General features: G+C 41.6%; 1 protein-coding gene across 3 annotated transcripts in view; it reads left to right on the top strand.

Moving 5' to 3' along the window:
• Sybu (syntabulin) overlaps positions 1–22,923 on the top strand; it is a 61,905-nt gene that overhangs the window by 17,473 nt on the left and 21,509 nt on the right. For 2 of the 3 annotated variants that reach the window (XM_050163005.1, XM_050162997.1), the window contains exon 3: positions 4,512–4,709. In XM_050163005.1, the coding sequence (XP_050018962.1) occupies positions 4,512–4,709 (198 nt within the window). Of the gene's footprint in view, positions 1–4,511; positions 4,710–15,664; positions 15,743–22,923 lie in introns of those variants that run through there. The other variant, XM_050163010.1, reaches the window with a different exon arrangement.

The following is a 22,923-nucleotide window of genomic DNA, read 5'->3' as shown; positions in this document are numbered from 1 at the left end:
CCCCCCCCCCTCACCGCCACCTCCCATTCCCCTCAGGGCAGGGAACCCTGATAGCCTCTTTTCTTGTCTGTTTGTGTGTTTGGCTTTTTGACACACAGTCTCCTTGACTGCCCTGGAACTCACTGAGTAGACCAGGTTGGCCTTGAACTCAGAGATCTGCCTGCCACTGCCTCCAGAGCTCTGGGATTAAAGGCCTGCGCTACCTACCATCCCTGGCCCATTTTAGCCTCTTAAGTGTTCTGATTTTAGGTATGTGACACTAAGCTTGGTGGACCCCTTTCTTCATATTTAAGTGAAACAGGAAATTTCAATTATTCTCCTTCATTTCAGGTGGCGATCACAACAGGTATAGTCTTAAGCAGGACTGCTTTTTCCTAACTTTATCCGTGATCATCCTGGATCCACCCAGTTGGGAATTCAAATCCTTTCTCCCTGAAGGAAATCACCCCATACTTTAAAATGCCCCTCAATGTGTAAAGCGATCCTGGTTCTATAAATGTGCTCGTTAGTTTCTATCGTCCACCTGACACCACCTAGAGTCATGTGAGATGAATGAACTGCCACTGAAGGACTGCCTGGTCAAACTGGCCTGGGAGCATTTTTTTGATTGCTAATTGATGTAGGAGGCTCCAGCCCTCGGTAGCATCCCTAAGCAGGCATTCCTGGGTGGTATAAGAAGGCCAGCTGAGCATGAGTCAGTAAGCAATCTTCTTACATATTTTCTGCTGAAGCTCCTGCCCTGACTTCCCTCAATGACCCGGTGACATGGAAGTGTAAGCTGAAAGACATCCTTCCCACCCTCAAGTCATTTTTTGCTAATGATTTTTTGATCAAGCACTCTAGAACAGGCATACTTACCATGAGTCAAAGGAAATGTAAACATTCAGTCACATCATAGTTGTGTTTGTGTGTGTGTGTGATTTCAATTCCTCCTCCTCCCACAGACCAACGATTGACTACAACATCCTCTTTGAAGTCATGGTAGCCTGACCCATCACAGACATCCTCCCAGAAATCTCAATCTGTCACGATTTCTCCCATTTCCTGACCAGAAATAGTTCCCTCGTTTCTATTATTTAGAATTGTTTGCAACTAATGATTCTTCGTACTACTATAGCCAGTAAATGTCACAATTATAAATACCATGATTGTCAGTCTGTAGATTCAGTAGCAGTGAGAAACAGAAAGCTCAGTCTCTTTAATAAGTACAATGAATTCAATGGCCACATCTATTTTTTAAAAAGATTTATTTTTATTTTATGTGCATGAATATTTTGCTTACATGTATATATATANNNNTATGTACCACATGGATGTCTGGTACCCAAAGATATCAGAAGAGGAGAAGAGGTTACATTAGATGTATATAGACAATTGTGAACTGCCATGTGGGTGCTAGGAATAGAGTCTGGATCCTCTACAAGAGCAGTGAGGGTTCTTAACTGCTAAACTACCTCTCTATCCCCCAGTAACTATGCCTTTGTAATATGTACTTGATCTTAATGTCAGTTCACAATTGTGGGATTGAACATGACCTTCCAAAAAGCAGCAGTTTGACTTTGCCGTCCTTAGAAGACCATTTTAAATGACAAATAAGAATATTTTGTACAGAATTTGAAAGTGAGTATTATCTTCACCTAAACTGGTAAGAGCAGAGAAACAGCCCCAGAAGGACTTGTTGAAAGGATAATTACTTTTCCAGCACAGCACAGAGGAAATCCCTCGGGGACCATGGGCGACCAGGTGATTCTTTGGCACATAAAGTTCTGAGTCTGCGCTGGTCCCTTCCTTGCATGACATATTGTCTCCTGTACCATAGCAAAAATAATAGGTCTGCTCTTTCACAGTTGCCTTCCTTTGTTAGCGCTGGTTCCACTAGACAAATCAGGCAGACAGCACAGGCCACTGTGAGCACTTAATGGTGTTGTTGTTGTTGCTGTCTGTGCATTTACTCAAACTTCCCAGATGAGACAAAATGTGCAAAAGGCGTAATGTACACAAATTCCCTTTGGCTGCTTTGTAAGTTGCATTAGGATGCAGACTGGGCACAAGAACAGTGAATCTTTTTGGTGCCAGAATTTTATGCATATTTGTTAAGAAAATCCATGTCTCCTATTGCTATTGTTTCCCCAACCTTGGCAGATAGAGAGAAAAATGCTTTAAGACATATCCAGAGTTCAAGATTGATTTATATATTCCTCCTCTCATTCCCATCTCCTGGAGATGCAGGCTACAAATACTGATGACAGCTGGATCATGGACTCCAGCTACCGCCTCTCCCACAGTGCCTCCAGTTTCTCATCCTAAATTTTATCTGGAGCATCGTACTTAATCCCAGCTGCTTGTGAAGTCACAGCACTGAAAAAGATGCTTTGTGTGTCCTTTACTTTTTAGCTCCAGAGAGAAGTAATAGAACCAATCACAACATGTTTGATTCCTATTTATTTAAACACGGTTTCGAAAGCTTTTCTCAACACTGTTTTTCCCACTAGAAATTACTTAATTCTATCCCTTTGATTCTGGGCACTTCCAAGAAGAAAAGACATTCTAAAGCATAGATTTTTTATTTATTTGGACCCAGTATCTTTCAAAAGAAATAATGGATGGGTCTGAATCACAAGAAAACCATTGTAAAAGGCAGTAGATAAGTTTGAGTGTTCTAATAACATTTGTTTTCAGTTTTTCTGCTTTGGAACAGGAATCAAGGAAAAGTTTCTCTGGGGCAATGTGCAGATGTATTAATTGCTGGAGGCTGGCCCAGTAAGCAAAATTTGCACCCCAAGAGAGGAACAGTTTTGTTGTTGTTGTTTTTTGTTTTTTGTTTGTTTTTTTGTTTTTTGTTTTTTGTTTTGTTTTTTTTTTTTTTTTCACTGAAACAGGGGCATGCAAATGGGGGGGGGGTTCATGAATAACACATGAAGGAATGGCTGAGCAGTGGCAGCCCAGAGAGGGGCTCACCTTTCTTCAGGACCTGATGCCCCTGGCTACTCTGGAAGGATCTAGCGTGTCTTCAGGCACAGTATGCTGACAATCACTAACTTCTAGAAATGGATCACTGTGGTCCCATGAACAGTAACGTGTCCAAAAGTTGTTTTTTTTAAAAAAAAAAAAAAAGAGCGAGAAAAATGCATTGCCTTGAAGTGCCAAGTTCATTTTGTTCCAGCAACTGGGAGATTTCATAATAAAAAATGAAGTAGAAGCCAGAAATGAAGCAATGGCAATTTCTTCTTAGACAAAGCCCAGGCATAATTCATGCAATCTGTGTATTCTACCCAGCCCACGTTTTATCCTGCTGTTATTCCAGCTGGAGGCCCAAGATAGCCTATGGTAGATGACAAATGACTCTGGCTACTACATCAGTTCATAAAATACAATAGTTCTAAGATTGTTAGTGGTACGTATCTTTCTTACAATCTTTTGTTTAATTTGTAGAGTAATTCTGATATCAAAATAACTTCATTTAGTAAAGTGTTGAGTAATGAAAATGAAAAAAAATTACTATTTTACAGAGTATATAAACTATAAAGTAACATTAATTTGGTTCTAAATTGTCATGCAATTCTCGTTAAAGCATAAAAGTATGAATCAGTCATCCTAGATGACTAGATACTTTAGTGTATATGAAAAACATTCCTAAGAGACAGCAATGTGAGTTTCCTGTTTGCCTATTTGGCACCTGCACTGACCACCTCACGACGTCCACATGGGCCTAACACAATGACCCTGGTTATGTTTAGTAATTGTTTTTCTAGCTTACTGCAGGTAAGAATAGATCTGATTGGCCTACTTTTGGTTAGATACTTGTGTCTAAAATAGGACCCCTTCTTTCTGTTTCTTTGAACTTTTAAAACCAGAACCTCCCCGAGAACTTTATTAACCAGAGGATGGGCCATGCGATCAAAGGCTCAGGTAATTTCAGTAATATTCAAATAATTTCATTTCCCTAACAAAAACAACTCCGAAAGATGCCTGCTAATTATTGTGAGCTTTTCTTGTGATTTTATATTACTCACTCTTCTCAAACACCTGTAGGCAACAAACATGGTGGTGCATACCTTCAGTCCTAGTGCCTGGGAGGTGGAGGGAGACTGATTTCTAAATTCCAAGCCAGTCAGGGTCACATAGCCAGACCCTGACTGAAGAGCAAAACAAAAGAGCAAAAGCAAACAAAACTAAAATCTGTGGACAGATATGAACCCAAATCCTAACATGGAGAATATCCGAGGAGACATACGCTTTGATTTTAAGAACAACTGCGTGTCACGGAAGTCTTCACGATGAAAAGACTCGTGAGATATATCTTCACAGTGTTCCCTTAAAACAGTGTTTTCTCTGCCAGTATGAGTAGCCAAAATATGAAAAGAAAAAGAAAAAAAAAAAGGTCTTAATTGGAGAAGCCATGCCCAGTTTACTTGTGTTTTGTAAGCAACTCATGCATGAGCATATGTGTGCCTGGTACCCTGCATGACTACTTCCCTGTGACGCGGCTCAATGCTTTTTCTGTCTCATAGACGACACGGGTTGTCCCAGCAGCCAGTCAGTATCGCCTGTGAAGACTCCCTCAGACACAGGGCACAGTCCCATTGGCTTTTGCCCCGGAAGCGATGAAGACTTTACCAGAAAGAAATGCAGGATTGGAACAGTTGCTGAGGGAAGTGTCCAGGCAGCTCGTTATAAGAAGGAATCAAAGGGAGGCGTCATAAAGCCAGGTAAGTGCCCTTACTATTCATAGTTTTAAAAATTATTTCTTTATTTTTTGGAGGTTTTAATATAATTATATCAGCTCCCCCCTTCCCTTTCCATGCCCCAAACTCTCCCATATACTCCGCATTGCTCTTTTGCAAATCCATGGCCTCTTTTTTATTAATTGTCATTACATGCATTGTGTATCTATATATATACATATTTCTATATACAATCTGCTCAATCTCTATAATATTACTTGTATGAATGTTTTTGGGAATGAATGTTTGTATTGGATAACAATTGTTGTGCTCTTCCTTAATGGAGACATAGTGCAGAAAGAGAGATTTCAATTGGAAACCTGCCTATGAAGTCAGAAAGGACGCTAGGATACCAAGAAAGGACCCAGAAACATTTTTTAAAGGAGGTACCATATAGGCTATTCAATGCAATAGTTGCTAGTAATTAGGTTTAGTGGTATATCTGCCCATCATAGACATATTTTTGGCTTGTTTGTGTTTAAGAAAACAAGTTGGAAATGTATAAGCTGAATGGCTCAACAGACATTTAAACTCTATAATCATTTATTTCTAACCTGTATTATGAATAAATTATAAAATAAGAAATGACGATACTAGTAAAGAGATATTTCTCTTGATGCCAATTTCTATAGCTAGACAAAATTAGTAAATTAGCTAATATATTTTCCTTTAGAGACTTAAAGTTCAGCATGTTTACATGTAGATGCATCTACCCCCTCAGTAATTACAGAATATTAGATGCTGTAAGATAGCATGCAGGAAGTTATTGCAAAGATGAGGAAGTTATGTGCTTAAAAGAAAAGGTAAATTCTCAGAACCTATAATATATGAATAAATATATTGTATAGCTCAAAAAATATAAACATGGCACTAGAAAAAATACTGTGATGACGTACAACTTTTAACAACTATGGTTAACACACACACACACACACACACACACACACGTGTGCGTGCACACGACACAGAGTAGACAGGTCTCCACCTTAGCTAATCTAATCATTTTAATCACTCACAGGCATGGCTAGCATCTTGGGTAATTCTAGATCTCATCAGCTGAAGAACTGAGATTCACTGTTAAAGAGACAGGGTTCAAATATCTTAAGTCTGTCTACAGAAATGGTTACTTTTACTGTTTAACTGTTATGCAAATATCGCCACTATCTTTGTCCAAAGTTGTTATATTACCACGAAAGGAAACCCTAATTCCTTTACCAGCTGCCCTCAGTCCTCCTCTGCCCAGTGCCTGGCATCCACTTTCTGTGTATTTGTATCTCCTCATAATGAAACCATACATGTGACCATTAATATATGAGACTTTCCATTTAGAATAGTGTGTTCAGGGCTTATCAGTGTACCCTGTATTTTATTCTTTTTAATGGCTGAATAAAATTCCATTTTGTAGAAATTCTCATTTTAAAAAGCAGTTTTAGATTTACAAGAAATAAATAAGTGAACAGTATTGAGAGTTCCCAGTTTTCCCTCTGGCTAATACTTGGCCCTAGCATGCTGCTACACCCCGTTAGCTTGTCCTTGTGGACATTTAGGCTGTGTCTACATCTTAACTATGAATAATGCTGCCATGAATTTCTGTATATATGCTTCTGTGCGAACAAGTTTTCAGTTCTTTCAGATACATAGTTAAGAATAAAACTGGTAGATCATGTGGTAACTCCATGCTATCCTTTTAATGAATGACCAGATTTGTGTCCACCATGGCTGAACTATTTGGCATTCCTGCCAGCGGAGTATGAGAGTTCTAGCAACATTGGCTATAGATGTATTTAAAAACAATAGTTTTTGTTTTGGCCATGTGTCATTACAACAGAATACCCAAGATGGGTTATGTATTCCTAATGATTTGGGAGGCTAAGGAGTTCAAAGTGGAGAGTTTTCATCTTGCTTAGGCCGTCTGACTTGGTCACATTATGACAGAGGACAGCACATGCAGAAGGTGGGTAGTATATCATCCCAGGTCTCTCTCACCTCTTTCTTATAACCCAGCATGGGATTATTTATGTACCTGCAGTCCATAAAAAAATGGTCATGTGCACAAAGTATCTGGTACTGTTTCAGCATCTTCATGGGTCTGGTTTATTAAGATGTATGAATCCTCATTTACTAACCTGATTTAGTGACTCCGGAGACAAAACTTTTGTTGACTGCTTTTGATTTCATTGTCCATAAGCACAAATACCCCCTAAGCAATCTTTTCTTGAACTTCATACTTGTGTTAAAGGAATCCTTAAATATTTGGAGTCAACAAAACTTTCAAGTAAGTCCCTGTTGCTTTTGAATGGAACCCAGTTCTGCGCAGTAAATGCCTTGTATGAGAAAAATCTGCAGGCTGACCTGCAGAGTCTCTGAACTCTTGGCTGAGTGAACCTGTCCATCTCATGAATAGAAAAATCTGCAGGCTGACCTGCAGAGTCTCTGAACTCTTGGCTGAGTGAACCTGTCCATCTCATGAATAGAAAGGGAGGAAATGCAGGAAGCAAGACCCTTGGATGACTCTTACAGTTTACAACCTGCAGAGATAGTTTGCTAAGGCACCTGAAGGTCTTGCTCTCAGGTTAAAACCATCTGCTTCTCTGTGGCCCCACCAGACACTTCGCCAAAGCTGATCTTCAGCCCTAGGTGCATGTTCTACTTTCAAAAAAAAATGCAATTCATTAAAACCAATGTCATTTTATTAAAATAGCAAGCAATTAGTGGCATTACATGGGGGCTCAGGGACTTTTTAAGAGTAAGTAACCAAAGCCCATCTAATTTTAGGTCCATTGCTCTAGATTTGGGAACACTGCTGTCCCTATGGCAGAAAACAGTCATTGAAATGTCAGTGACATACAGAACGAATAATGGCTGCTGGGCCTTGTCGGGTAGACCGAGCAGAGAAACATGCCAAGGGATGCAGGAAGGGCTTGGAAAGGTGAACAGCAAGCAAGCAAATCTGTTCCTTGCCAACAGAGTCCTGAGGTGCCCTCAGCAGGAAAACCCTTCCTGCCAGGCAGAAACTCCTCCTGGAAATTTCTGGGAGGCCATCTGTTATGCTGGCTTCTGCTGCTTACTAACTGCACCAATTTAATTAAAGGTTGTACCAAAGAGTGAAAGCAAAGCATTCCTATAGTGTGACTGGATGGTGGCTCTGGCTTCCGGCTTCTCTTTTATTCCCATTTTGGCAAAACATTGCAGTATGCATCTGTGTTTGCCATGAGCTACATATTCAGTGGGGATTTCGGTGAGAAAGGGACTGTGTTCCTTACACACTGAATTCAGCGTGAGGGGAGCATGGAGGCAATGGGCAAGTGTGACCCCATTTTGAGGGAGTCTGTATTACCAAGGCAGAGCACAGTATGATAAATCTGGGTGATAACACAGATCAAAAGGAAAGGAATGGAAGCCTTCCTCCCTGGTGGCTTTCTGAGGAATCAGGTGATTGCAACTCTACACACACACACACACACACACACACACACACACACACACACACACGCAATCTCCTGTCTACTCTCAGGATTTAAAACTGTTTTACCCAGAAGTTAAAGCCCTAACTGGCTTGCTGCTATTCCAGAGCTGCTTGTAGTTGCTGGTTCATTACTTAAAGATTATCTTAACTCAGGAAAGAAATAATCCACTGTCATTATTTTACAATTGAGGTGTTAAAACCTTTGTCCACAGACTGGCTAGAAAGGTGTGAGGGTGGACACAATGACACAGCTTAACAAATAGGAATAGAGAGAGGAAAAACCACTCCAGGCAGCTGAAGGGGTAAGGAGCGAGTGATTAGGGCCACAGTCACGGGAAAGAAATCTACCCAGAAGCTGAGATGCTGAAGTCTGCGTTTGAAAGATGCCACTGTATCTCCTTAGCTTGTCATCAGATACCATCACCAGGTATTGAAATTAGAGACCTGGCTGGCTGAACTATCATAACCCCAAAAACAATGGCCTGGGTTTGGTTACCTCTAGAAAAACACAAAACAAAACAAACAACAAAAAAGGTTTCCTGTATCCAAGAGGCATTTGCTAGAAAACCCAGAAGGTACCAACTAGGTTAGCGATGCGTGAGCCCCGTTCCCTTAAGAAATCCCTTGGCACAGTTCAACCCAGGTATGGTTTCTTGTTGTTCCCACTTCCCTACTTCAGGGTTCTGTGAGCCGAAATAACAGCTCGGCTCCTTACCTGAATCCACTCGGATAAACCTCAGCTGCCAGAGAGAGCAGCGGCGAACTGAGGAGCTGGCATGCCAGGTGCAGGTCTTCTTGTGAATCGCTTTCACTGTGTTGCTCGGGTGCACCTTGCACTGACAGCTTTTCATTTGCTTCAGCCTCCCAAGTGCTGAGATCCAAGCATTAGCTACCACATGCTGTGTATAACTGCTGTCTTTTATTTTTAATAGATTTTTTTCCTATACAGTATACTATGATGATAGTTCCCTCCCCCAGCTCCTCCCAGCTCCTCCCCACCTCCCCTTTCCAGCCAAAATCTGCACCTTTTCTTTCTCCTTTCATTAGGAAGCAAACAGGCATCTAGAAAATCCCCTACCAAAAATAATGTAAAATTAAAACAAACAAACTGGAATGGTACAAAATGGACAAGAAAAACAGTCAAGGAAGATGCACAAGAAACAAGTAGAGAGGCTGAGACAGACACATCTGTGCAGACAGAATCCCATAGAAACACAAAGCCACCTGGAAACCAAAATATGCACACAAAAGACCTGCAAGACCAAGCCAACCAACAGTAACCATCCCTGACAAAGCACTATGAAATAGAGCACCTCCCCAAATGTCATTGAGTTCATGTTGTGTAGGCCATCTGATACTAGACATGGGGGCCTGCCCTTAAGAATAGTTTGTATACCCAGTGCTTATGCTCCTTACTTTTAACCAGCACAGAAGTTCTAAGGTCTGCCTCCAAAACTAAAATTTTAAATAAAGTTGAGCAGTGTGACAATTAAGATAGATGTAGTGGTATAAGATAGAAATGTTGTTTTGTTTTGTTTTTTTGTTTTACTATTTTTAAATCCTAAGAAATTCTTATTTTATATTACCTGATGTAGTCATGGGTAGATGGTGCTGATTGTGGCTGATAATGTCAGCAACATCAGTTACATTCAGAAGGTTGAACATAAGCTTTCTTGAGGCAACCAGTAAAATAAACCATGAAGACAGAATATAATCATCAAAGGAATATTGAGGTACTATGTTATTTCCACTGAATCATGAGGGAGGCCACTGTTTACAAAATTTGTTGCTGTGAATGGACACACATACATACATACATACATATATGCGTGTGTGTGTATATATATACATATATAGAGACAGACAGACAGACAGAGAATATGAATATGAGAATAGCTGGTGATGGAATTCAGAGTCTTCCATTTGCAAGATGTCCTGGTTGTTTATACGGCCAACTTAGCATGACCTAATGTCAACTGGGAAGAGGGAATCTCCATGAAAGAATTGCGTGGATGAGATTGGTCTTTGTTAATGCCTGTGAGAGATGGTCTTGATTCATGACTTACGGTATGGGAGGGTAGAGACAGCTCACTGTGGGCAATTCCATCCTTAGGCTGGTGGGCCTGGGATAGATAAGAAAGTTAGTTCAGCATGAGCCAGAGAACAAGCCAGTAAACAACACTCGTCCATGGTTCCCACTCCAGGTCTGTGCTCTGACTTCCCTGGATGATAGACACTACCTAGAATTAGAAGCGCAGCAAACCTTTCTCTCCAGTAAGTTCCTTTTAGGTCAAGTGAAGAAGAAAGAAAGAAAGAAAGAAAGAAAGAAAGAAAGAAAGGAAGGAAGGAAGGAAGGAAGGAAGGAAGGAAGGAAGGAAGGAAGGGGGAGGGAGAAGAAAGAAAGAGAAAGAAAGAAAGAGAGAGAGAGAAAGAAAGAAAGAAAGAAAGAAAGAAAGAGAAAGAAAGAAAGGCTCATTAGATGGGAGCTCTACCTCATTTCTTAGATTCTTGATCATTACTTTATCTAAAAGAGCATTGAAGTTATTGTAAAATGGGACTCTGAGGTTCTCATGCTGAGAGAAAATGTATACAGAATACATTTGTGGTGGACGATTTCCTAGACTACCCCAGCAGGACCCAAACAGCAGCATCAAGCATGAACATAATAAGCGCACTTAAGTGTTTATCTCTGTGGCTGGTTTACATATTTACTCTCATGTCTTTCCCCCATCTGTGCCCTTGATGACGTACTCAATCAAAATAATGGTGCCAAATGGCCCTTAATGGGCTTCCCCTAAGAATTAGTAAATCATAATTCTCTTCTCAAAGGCAACTACTGTCGAAACCCCAGTCTCCCAGGATTTATTGCATGGCTGATCTTCTCAGCCACTGAGTTGGGGGTCTGCCAGATGCTCACTAGTTACTCTAATGTCTGAGGAAGCCACCCAGGTCTCTCATAGGAGCAAGACTCCACCCGCCATTGAGCATACTCATTGGTTCTCAGCATGACAGACGTACACCCGGAAATGCAAAAAGTTACAACCCAAGAGCTATCAATCATGCAGATGTATGCTTTACATTGGGTTTTGTATTTCCTTCACCACGAGTGACAGAAACACTCTTTGAAGATTACTTGCAAAGGAGTGGCATTCCTGAGGAGATCCTGTACTTACCTGCTTGGTAAAAATACATGGCTGTAATTGATTGGAGTCAGTCTCACAGCCTGAGGGAACAAGAGAGAAGGACCGTGTATTAGTCAGGGTTCTCCAAAGGAATGCTCTGATAAAATAGGCTAACTAATTTATATATACATATGGACATTGAGGGGATTTATTAGAGTGGCTTGCTAGCCCAACAATGGCTTTCTCCTAAGGGAAAGGTCAAAGATCCAGCAGTTCTTTGCCCTGCAAAGCTGGCTATCTCAGCAGTCCCAGTCTGGTGCTGGAGACCCAGGGAAGTCCTAGAGCATTGCCAGTCTTCCATCTATGTGAGAATCCTAAGGAAATAGCTTCTAACACCAGTAAAGGAAAGGCTCAGGATGGATGAGCTTGCCAGTGAGAGTGAAGGCAGGCACACAAGAATCAAAGGCTTCCTTCCTTCTTTGGAGTCCTTTATGTCACCTGCCACCACATGGTGACCCACATGAAGGATGGATCTGACCAAAACTTTGATCTGGATGTAGTACAGGTGTCCCCCACCTCAAAGAACCCAAGAAACATCCCTCGCAGGTGTGTCCAGCTACTTGCTTTTTAGTTAAATATAAATGTAGTTAAGTTGACAACCAAGACTAGCCACCACAGGTCACATGACCTAAAATCCAGAGAGAAGAAGTTGGGAGGCTCCATGTGAAATAGCTGTAGACATGGATAGGGCATCCATGACACAAGTCTATTGCCTTCTTCACAAGTGCATTTGTAGTATAACATCTGGCTGTGTTTGTACAGTGGTTTGCAAAACTATGTGTACTCAACAGCCTAGTCTGTTTCCTTGGGTAATTCAAGCAGTAAAATTCTTCTGTCATGTGACCTGGATCTGCAAACTAGCAAAGTGCATTAGTAAATAAGCTACAAGGCCCCAAGCAGGGGTTAGTTTCTGAGACATGGCTACAATGCACTTGACAGAATATTTGTAGTATTGCATTAAGGTGATCATCCTACATCAAAGTTAAAAGGGAGGGGACCCTCTGTTCATCCTATGATTAAGAGGTATCTGCTAATCCAAAGTTTGTCTTCTGGTTCTACATACATTAGTTCATTCATTCATCCAGTACCTATGTAAGAAGTATTTTCAATGTACTGAAAGTGTGATCATTTGTGAGTAGAGCAGGGGAAAACTGAGTGTAGAGTCTGTTTTCATGTCATCAACCTTAAATGTAGGAATGTGGGGTTAAGCATAAAGCAAGGAAGTGGTACCAGGAAAGGTGGAGGGATGTCTTGAGATGAAGAACTTGGTCTGTTCCTTCCGACTTAGGAGTGGCACAGGGAGCTGACAGAGTAAGTGACGGAGGGGAAGAGAGTAGCAGAAGCAGTGTGTTGTCAGAGTAACAGGAGGCCATTTCTGGGCTTGAAGAGAGGAGACGTGGTTTGATTTATGTGTTTGAGACTCCTCATGTCACTCATTGAGTCTCAATTGTCCATGAGTGAACCTGAACAGGATATAAAGTTCAGATGGCTGAGCCTAGAATTGGGATGAACAAGTATAGCATCTATGATTTAGCACAAGGCTCCCATTTTCTTGATAGCATTTGCTTTATTTGCCATCTCTAATGATATTCAGATATATGAAGTCATAAATAACAAGTAACTTTGAATTTATTGTTTTAATTAGAAGTATTGATAATGTGATGTTGATTTATATATAACATACTATATATAATTATATAATTTTTAATCAGGGTTCCATGATATAACCTTGGCTGACACAGAAACTTTGTATGTAGACTCACAAGTTTTGACCTCACAGAAATCTGCCTGCTTCTGCCTCACAGGTGCTGGGATTGCAAGTGTGTCCCACCATGCACAACTGTTTCTATTTTATATAAAAGTTTTACTCAGTGTCTTTTATCTCTTGGGCCACTTTTTAATTCATCTAAGTTTTTCAGATCAAATCATCTTTACTTCAACTTAATTTCTTTAAGGTAAAGCAATTTTGAATCTATGTCTTGCATGCTCATTGGTTGCTTTTATAAGCCTATATTTATTGTGAGGCTATAGGTTTTTATTAGCCCTAAGTATATGAAGTAAATCTAGACTGATAGTTCTTTGTCTCTTACAGAAAAGCATGCAGGTGTTTGGGTGATCCAGGCTGACTGGCACTTAGGCTTCTGTGACAATTATCTTCTTCTTGAGTGGCCAGATTGCTACGTTCCAGGCAGAAGGAAGGGGCAAAGTGAGCTTGCAGGCACCTGGTCATGTTAAGGTCAGAGTAAAGAAGCGCCACGTGTCGTTTCTAATTATATCCCAAGACAACTTAGTCTCACACCTGTTATCACAGAAGAAGGGACCACAAAGATGGACATTAGTAAATGACAACAAGCAATCACAGTGGTCCATGAAATAACAGAAAGACAGCTGGCTTTTCTGTTACCCAGGAGGTATCTGGATGCCTTTCACTGCTGAGCTATTCTGTGCCTGAGATCACATAGCAAGAGGTGTAGGGTTTCACAAGCCCTACAACCAACCCTAGAGATTCTTAAAAGGTGGAGGGGTTCGTTCCTTAGGAATAACTGGAAAATGAATTGTTGGGTTTTATTTATTTATTTGTTTATTTATTTATTATTTGCCTATGCATGAGCTGAACAAGAACAACAATAATAGGGGAAAGACCGCAAGTCCTCAACCCTCACAAAGAATTGCAGGCAACTGAGGAACGCCGAGGAGAATGGGAGAGACAGTCATTCCCCGGGAAGAGCACACAAACTGGTTACCTAAACTAAATGCCTATCTCCAAGAATATACACACAAGTAGGTTACATTTAGGAATACACACACACACACACATACACGCATATACATGCAACAACAATTAACAACAACAAAAAAGAGGCCATGAACATGAAAAAGCAAATAGGGGTATATGGAAGGGTTTGGACAAGGAAAGGAAGAAAGGAATGCGATTATATTATAACCTCAAAAATAAAAAAAAAAGAAAATGAGTTTTTAATATCTAAGTATCTAAGATTCTCATTTGACGAATTCTCATCAGATGAACTCTGAATGGAGCTGGAATCAGCATAGACTTGGGCCATTTCAGACTGGTGTGTGGTTTCCAAATGGCACTTTCTGTCCAAAGGAGGTAATTATGAGAGCCCTACAATAAGAGGTTTGTGGAAGGCTCAATAGAAAGTGATCCCTTCTTCTGTGAGAGGAAATTGTGGGAGGAGGTACTCGGCTTATATTTAGACATTGAAGTAGGGTGATCTAGGTCACCCTTGAGCAGGTGGGGGAGTACGAGCAGAAGGAAGACTATAATGTCAAGAAATGTCTTCTATTCTTCTCCGTTGTATGGGGAGATAATTAATATTTAGCTTTTTTCTCAGTGCCGTGGGGGTCATAGATGACGCGAGGCATGTACCAGAGAGCACACATGGTACCCAAGCCCCACATGGTACTAGGAAGGAAATGAGCACGGCCTCTGTCTTTGGAATCATCACTGTCAGCATTGGACAAGATGCTGTTTTACAGGGGAAAGCCTTTGCCTGACAAACTGCTCAGTAGATGGTCGGTTTTACTGTAATCCAAAACTGGGAGAAGCTTACGATGGCATGACTTCCAGGCATTTGAACACCACCCTCCTTCCACTGGGGCTCCGATGTCTGCATTGTCTTGTCTGTATGAATCATCCTAATTGGAGCGGGCACTCAGGTGGAAGTGTCTACTTCAAGAAAGCTGTTGTTTGGGAAGGGGGTTCGTACAGTTGTACTGGACAGCCCTGGGTTCCTTTCTCTCCTTCTCAGAACAATAGAACTCCCCAGCTCTTCTCTGCCTGGCAGCGTGGTGAAGTGACCTGCATACTTAAATAGCTCTAATTCATGAAGTGCCCAAGCTTTCCCCTAAAATGTCACACCCTTGCCATTGAATTTAGAGCTCTGTGGGTGTTTTTAGTGTCGTTTCTTGCTTACTCGTTGGGGCATTGTAGTCAAAATGTGTAAAATGGCTCTGTGTTTTGTTCTGGCATTGCCGAAGGATTAGCGATGACTGTTGTGCAAGCTTCTGCCTCCATTTGACAATTCGGTATTTCTGCAAATGCTTTGTGTCCATTCATGAGGGTAACGCTTTCATTTGAAATGCTGCAGTCACCAGGGAAAAGGCCCAGCGCTCTTCCCCGATAGGCCAGCTCTCCCTCTGCCTCCTGTTGCTATGGTGCCCAGCAGAGTAACTTCCTTGCCCTGCACATGTAGGAGGCTCCATCTCCATGGATACCCGACTCTGAGACTGTACTCTACTGAGAAATGAGCTGCACACACTATATTTCTGCAAAAGACATTCCCCAGCCTGTGGTGGGAGGCCGTTTGCAGTGTTTGCCATGAAAGTCTATGGAGCTTACTTTCTTAGTAAGTAGTGTTAGTCACAGTAAGTAAATGATTATATTGGATCACAGTGCATTCTCTCTCTCTCTCTCTCTCTCTCTCTCTCTCTCTCTCTCTCTCTGTTTGTGTGTGTGTGTGAAGTTGTAACAGGGTAGAAATACTTAGTGAAAACAAATGGCCATTTAGATATTTTGAATGCAGGGTCAATAACTAAAGTTGATATATTTTTTTTCTTTAATGCCTACATATGTTGTTTGAAATTCATCAGTCTTTTATGAGTTTCTGTATGTGAACTAATGGCAGAAATAAGTTTTAAATGACTCTGAATGGTTATATTTCGGCATGTTTTCTTCACTCTGAGCTTCGCATGCGCATTTATGAATAGCGAGTGTGGTATAACCCGTGTCTGAGCTAGGGGATTAGACATGCATGGCAACAATTAACGCTAATTGGCAGCTCACGCGGTTTGCAGTGGGCCTCTGTGCAGGCCGAGATGCAATGCATTTATTGTCAAGAGAGAGTCTGCTTCTGTGATTGGGGAAGGAGATGCCCATGTCTGCCGCTTAACTGTGGAAAATATTCAGGGCACGGCAGTCTGACCTATTTTAATTTACTTTCTTCCGTGGCATCCGGTAGAAATTCTGAAACTCTTCATGTCTGCGGGTTGGGGTGTGGAAGACTTTCATATTTGTGTGGTCTGAGTTGATGGAACACTTCCTCTTCACTGCACATTCAGGAGCATAAGGGTTGGGTTCCTGCAGTTGTAAACATGGGAGTCCTTTGAAAGTGGCTTTCATCTGCTGAGCGAATGATTAATGCCTGTGGCCTGAAAATTAATTAGTAGAAACATAAGGATGGCTATACATATGGTTGTTCTGAGTCTAGCTAAAGAGATCTGAAAATGTAAAATTAAAGTTTTTAGAATGTCTTCAATAGACATGCAGCATCTAACAGCTCCAAGTGAAAAGCAAAAATGGGCCACGAAATACAGGATGCTGACATTTTGTCAAGGAAAAGAAAAAAAGAAAAGAATGAGCACAGAGCATAGTGCTATACTGTCAAGTTCTTTGGTTTCCCATAATTTATGGCCATTCAAGCCAAAGACATACTATGCTCGGTATCTTTTTCAACAGCCATGAAGCGGTGCTTGCTCAAATGTCAGAAGGTCCCACCCTCTGAGAGCAGCAATGTACCAGTGACTGTTACATTCCCAGCTTGTCACACGAGCCAAGCTTCTGGTCATCAGTTTCATGCTCTAGGAAAACAGTGTCCATCAGCTGATGGAGCAATGAGCAGCTCTTTCTAGGATGAAGTTTGCAGAAAGTACGGTCTTGCCTGTGATGCTGCCCCCAAAGTTTTCACTTTCTCAGCAGACTGAGACTCTACATCTCTTCCACCTCATCGAACCGCTCCTATTTCTTTCTTATCTTTGAAAATGAGGGGTCTGTGTGTGTCCGTGTGTTGTGCTAAATTTGACTATATAGCTATATACAAAATAGCTATGTATTTCACCTAAAATGCACAGAAGAAAATAGTGCCAATCAGCTAAAGGTCTTTTGAAACTTTGATGACACGTGGCCTAGGGTAGCTCTCAGGTGGGGTTACAGGATGACTACTGTAAGCGTAGTCATTGTCACTGGACCACCACACAGGAGTCGGGGGAGGTTTTGGATAACAACTTGAACAATCCTTCGATTGTTTCAGCCTATTAAATTGTGTGTTCAGTACTAAGAACTTACATACACTTGGCATTTGAAGGTAGTTGTGAGTTTCAATGTACAAGAGTGTAACTCTCTCAAAGTGAAATATTTAAACTTTCTATTCACTTCAAAATTGTTGCTTTCTGTTCTCTTGGATAGTTACACATGCATAACAGAATGCATTCCAATTAATTGTGTTGCTGCTAACAGTGACTCTTTAGGCTATTATAGTGTGTAGGCATGGTGAATGAAGCTAGGCCATAGCACAACTGTAGTCCATATTTGTGACATGAATTGCAAATGTGACAACTGAAACCTAGGCTCGAGTTTTTAAATCCCACTTCCTGGAAAGATTTCTGTTTAGGGTTTACTGGATAAAATATTTTTGAAGAAAGAATAATTGCATTAAGTTGAAAGGTCAGGGAATGATGGAAGAGAAAGAGAAAGGAAGCCACTGATTAATCTGTATAAAAAGAGACCCCATGCTAGGATTTTTTCCTTTTGCACTAATTCTGTGTGACATTCAAGCAAAAATAAAAAGAAAGAAAGAATCAAATAAAAAAGGGAAATCGGTGCCGTCTGCACAGAGCCTGCTGGTGCTTACTTTAAAGCACACGAGGAGGTGACCTAGATTACACTTTGCAACTTTATTTTTATTTTAATGCCATTTTCCCTTCTACTTTCCTTTCTGGCGTATTCTCTTCCTTCCATCTGTTTGCCCTGGAAAGGATTCAGCATGTGTAAAACGGGCTATAACACCATCTCCCTTGAATAGGAAACAGGGTGGGGCGAAGGCTCTAGAAGTTAGGAACCTGGAAGCAAGGTAGGGCCACACACTCCACCTACATCGGGATGAGTGTAATTTTACATGCACATGGCTCAGAGGAACTATAAGAATCAGTCTCTTTTCTAATGTTCCAAGACAATAATTAAATCTTTACTATCATCCCGACCAAAAAGGCAACTTGTAGTTTTATTCTATTGATCTATAAATTGAAAAAAAAATGCCCTCCTTTTCCCCATTGTTATCATGCACGCCCGTGCTGTGGGTGGTTGTCACACCTTGCGTGTTAGGTCCTTGGGCTGCTGTCATATCATTAGTTGACCCGTGAAAGCATTGTGCAGTCCTGGTTAACAGTTCTGTATCCTGAGCCCTTTTGTAACTGTGGGAGCTTGTGGCCATTCAGGAAAGAGGAGTGTTCCCTTTTCCCTTAGCTGACGCCGTAGGGACATTGTTCATGGAAACTGGATATTCCTGAGTCCGGTTTCTTGTGCTCACCTCAGCCACTGAGATAAGCATCTCCACAGGTATCCTCTAGGAAGATCTGATTTCTACCCAGCACTAGGGGCAGCCCTGTCTGTTTTTGAGTGACAGAGGCGATGCTTGAACCTGACACCTGGTTGCAGCATGACATCCAATGCTCTCCCCCCTGAGGAGTAGTAGAAGTGAGGGATTCCAGCCACAGACTCAGAAGAGAGTTTATAGAGAGGAATGGTTTGGGATCCACAGATGGTACCACTATCTCCATGCTGCAAAGCCCAAAGCTGCAGACTGGCAAGGGGTTTTGGCTGTGCCTTGAGGTTTGGCAAGGGTTCTGCAGTTTAGCATTCCAGCCATCAGTCTCAGCCACCATTCAACAGAACTGAGCCCAGCTCCATCCACACACTAGTGCTGCCCACTAAAGTATCATGCTGTTCTTACGGTCTCCGTGTAATCAGTGTTTTTAGATTGCTCTTTATTGAGATGCATATGTCATTAGAACAGGAGCTATCTTCTCCTTTTTTTTTTTTTTTTTTTTTTTTTTTACCTTACCCAATACCCACCCTCTTTCTCTATCTTACTGTCTGTCAATCACTTTGATGGGCTTTTTTCTTTCCTTTCCTCTTAATCGCTTTACTGTCTTCTTTTTTATGTTAGATTATGATGTCCCCCTTCTTCCTTCCCCAGCACTGCACATGACGTGTGTCTAGGAACGAGCATTTATAGCATGGGTGTGAATGGCACATCATGGTGACAATGACCTGATTCCACCTGAAGAACTGCCATCATGAAGGCTTGCCTTCCCCGCCCCCCCCCAGATTCTATTTTCTATTTCACAACAGGAGTGATGACTATACCAAGATATGCTTTTTTCCTTTCCTAACACTTAGATAATTTTACTACCTTGGACACATATCCTTGAAAATATGATAGAACTCAAAGCAACATTTTCAAAACCCTGAAGCTATTTTTTTTTTCTGCCTTTGTGTTCCCCTTCATTGCACAGACTTGGTAGGTCTTCAGGGAATGCTTATGAATAGATGTGATGGAGCCGAGGGGGTATTTTTGTGCTTCCTGATTGCAAAGGTAGTCTTAACTGACTCTATGGGGTGCTGTGGGAGAATGCTCTTGTACGCTATAAAGATTTGTCACTCGTATTGGTTTAATAAAATGCTAATTGGCCAGTAACAAGGCAGGACGTATAGGCAAGGCAACCAGACTAGGAGAATTCTGGGAAGAGGAAAGGAAGAGAGGCAGTCACCAGCCAGGTACAGAACAAGCAAGGTGAGAATGCCTCGTTGAGAAAAGGTACCAAGCCACGTGGCTAAACATAGATAAGAATTATGAGTTAATTTAAGTTGTAAGAGCTAGTTAATAATAAGCCTGAGTTAATAGGCTAAGCACTTTAAGCATCTGTGTATTTCTTTGGGACTGAACTGCTTCACGACCAGACAGGACAGAAACTTCTGTCTACAATGGGATTTGGCCCTTTGGATCCTTGTTTTATCTTATTGGGGTGCTTGTAAACTTGCCTCATACCTACATTCTTTTATAGATTTTCCCATAATCTATAGCAGTGGTTCTCACCTTTCCTAACTAAGGCTGTGAAAGTTCCTCATGCTGTGGAGACCCCAACCATAAAATTATTTCATCGTCACTTCACAAGTGCAATTTTGCTACTGTTATGAATTGTAATATAAATATCTAATATGCAGGATATCTGATATGCAACCCCCACAAAAGGATCATTCAACCCCAAAAGGGGTCGAGACCCACAGGTTGAGAACTGCTGATCTAGACGTTCTCTGATGGTGGCTAAGCCCTGCCCTGGAAATATTTCTATATGACTTCATTATCCCATCTCTCTTCTTTTTACTTTAAGATCCTTAAGCAGAGGTCATAATTCAAGCAACCACCCCAAGAACTTGGATTTCTTCAGCTGTGTTTGTTCCCATACTCTGTACAGATGTCAGGATTTGCCCATCTTTTTTTTTATATATCCTTATTGGAGTATGCTTTGAAGAATACACAGGGATAAATCCAGCACTGATGTTGGAATATCTCGGACCATTCGGATTGGATCATTCAGTGTTTTAAAGCAGTTTGTCAGGTTGAATGCCAGATAGTTTTCCCATTTATCGACTGAAATGATTTCCACCATTTTGTTGGGTTTTCCACCCTTTGATTGAGGAGGTTTATGCATATCTCTTTTTAACCGTTTTTTGTTGTTGTTTTGTTTTGTTTTGTTTTGTTTTGTTTGATTGTTTTTGTAGGCTTCACTGCAGTCAAGGGTGAACTATAAGACAAGTGTTAGTAAATATAAGACAAGTAGATAGTAAAAATATTATAACTGTTTTTATTGTTTAGCTCTTCCTGTTAAATTCTTTTGTTTGCCTCGTATTTTACATGATTTCTGCACTAGGAAGTTAATTTTGTCAACTTATGAACTAGGCATGAAGAGGCCCCACAGCCGTCCCTTCCCCTGTCTCGTGCTGCTCCTGTTCCGTCTGTCCAGCCTCCCCTCCAGATCATTCTGTCCCTTGTCCGCATAAGGCGTCACTTGATTCATATTGCCACCCCATCCACAGATTGCCTTCAGTATGGACTGTGGCCCTCTATCTCTAGCATAGCTTTCTCGGTCTTTGTGCCTTGCTACAATAGCCCCAATCTGACCACAATTCTTCTCATCTAATTACTATATTCCATTCAAACAGGAGACTGGATGACCTGCATACCAGTTCTGCTTCCCTTCTTCCATGCTTTAAGTTTGCACTCTTCCGGTTACTTGAACTTAGCCCCTCCTCGCCCCACCTCTGGGCGCTGCCACCCTTATTACACTCTGCTTTATGCTCCAGGACCATTTCAAGTAGCGTGTGTCCCTACTGCAGAACCCGTTGCCTTCGTGCCCTCGCTCTAAGAGTTTCTTCCTCGGCTGTGTGCATTGTGCTCTCTGTGTGGCTATGTGCTGCGCTCAGCATGTAGCCTAGCTGCTTGAGTGAGAGCTCCGCCCCCTCCCTGAGATCCTGGGTCCTGGAACTGTGTTCCCTGTGCTTCTGCCCCAGACAAAAATCTTAGCATGTACAAGACACAGAGCACCCTTGAAATAAGCCAAGTTAGATGTCATCGCCCTGGAATCCAACTGTTACATCTTTGTGACTTGTGATGATCAGGTCCCAAACAGTGAAGAATGTAGTCTCAGAGTCAGACAAGTTAGTTGGCTCTGGGACTTGGGGAGACTCATGATCACCCCTCAGAACTTTAGTTTCCTCATCCTTACCCTTTCTAGGATCCAAAGGATGGAAGGAACCAGCAGAAGCGGGTTTCTTGAGCAAGAAGGCTCTGAGGACACGGAGCTTACAATAGCGTTGTTATCTAGCGCTGTCCTTTTTTGTCTGTTGTCCCTTCAAGGCGTGTGTAATCTGCAGTCTACTGTCAGCACCATGCCTTCCACATTTGTGCTCGTGACATCAGTGAAGCACATTAAATGGACAAGGACAGAGCAGGGTGTCATATGGCTAGGGATTTCCCTGGAGGTGGATGGGCAACCCATGAGTCAAACCCCTCTGGGTACTGAAGCATGATGTCACCCAGTGCACATGGCAGCTTTGTTTGTCAGAGTATCTTCAATGTCTGTATCACATGTTCCCTGAATTCCAGACATGTGTGTTATATGACAATCATAACCCTGTCGGAAACAATGGGTGTTTTTCATATGTGTCTCTCGGGGAACTACTGCTGGCTCTTTCTTATATTCTTGGGGACTTTTTCCACATTTATGCTGATCAACACGAACGTCAGTAGGATGTGATTTTCACAGTCTGTCTCTTCCTCTATTGCCTGCATACTTCCCCCCAATTCCAACCTGCCACCACTCTAATTTCACAGAACCTGGTAGTATTGCTGAAAGTGCTCTTCAGTGCCTCTCCTCCACCATTCAACGAATTGTATTTCCTGTCTACCATATTCCAGGTTCTGTGCTTGCCTCTGGGTATGCAATGATGAATGAGACAGAGGCTTTCCCAGCCACGGGCTAGTACCTGAGCTGAAAACTTGAGTTTTAAAAGAATTAGGCAATGTTGGATGGAGGGGAAAGTGAAGGGAAAATTCATTTGCTATAAACAACATCAACTGAGTTTATGAACTCAGCCTAAAGGGGACATAGGGAAAAGATTTTTACCCTTTCTGGGAGACATCACTGAATTCCAACAATGGAAGAATTCAGTGCTATGAAAAATTTCAGGATA

The sequence above is a fragment of the Alexandromys fortis genome, unplaced genomic scaffold (genome assembly GCF_014885135.2).
Source record: "Alexandromys fortis isolate MF-2015 unplaced genomic scaffold, M_Fortis_MF-2015_v1.1 scaffold_17, whole genome shotgun sequence".
Taxonomy (NCBI): Eukaryota; Metazoa; Chordata; class Mammalia; order Rodentia; family Cricetidae; genus Alexandromys; species Alexandromys fortis.
The sequence above is the reverse complement of the archived record's forward strand: the minus strand, read 5'-3'. Positions and strand labels throughout refer to the sequence as shown.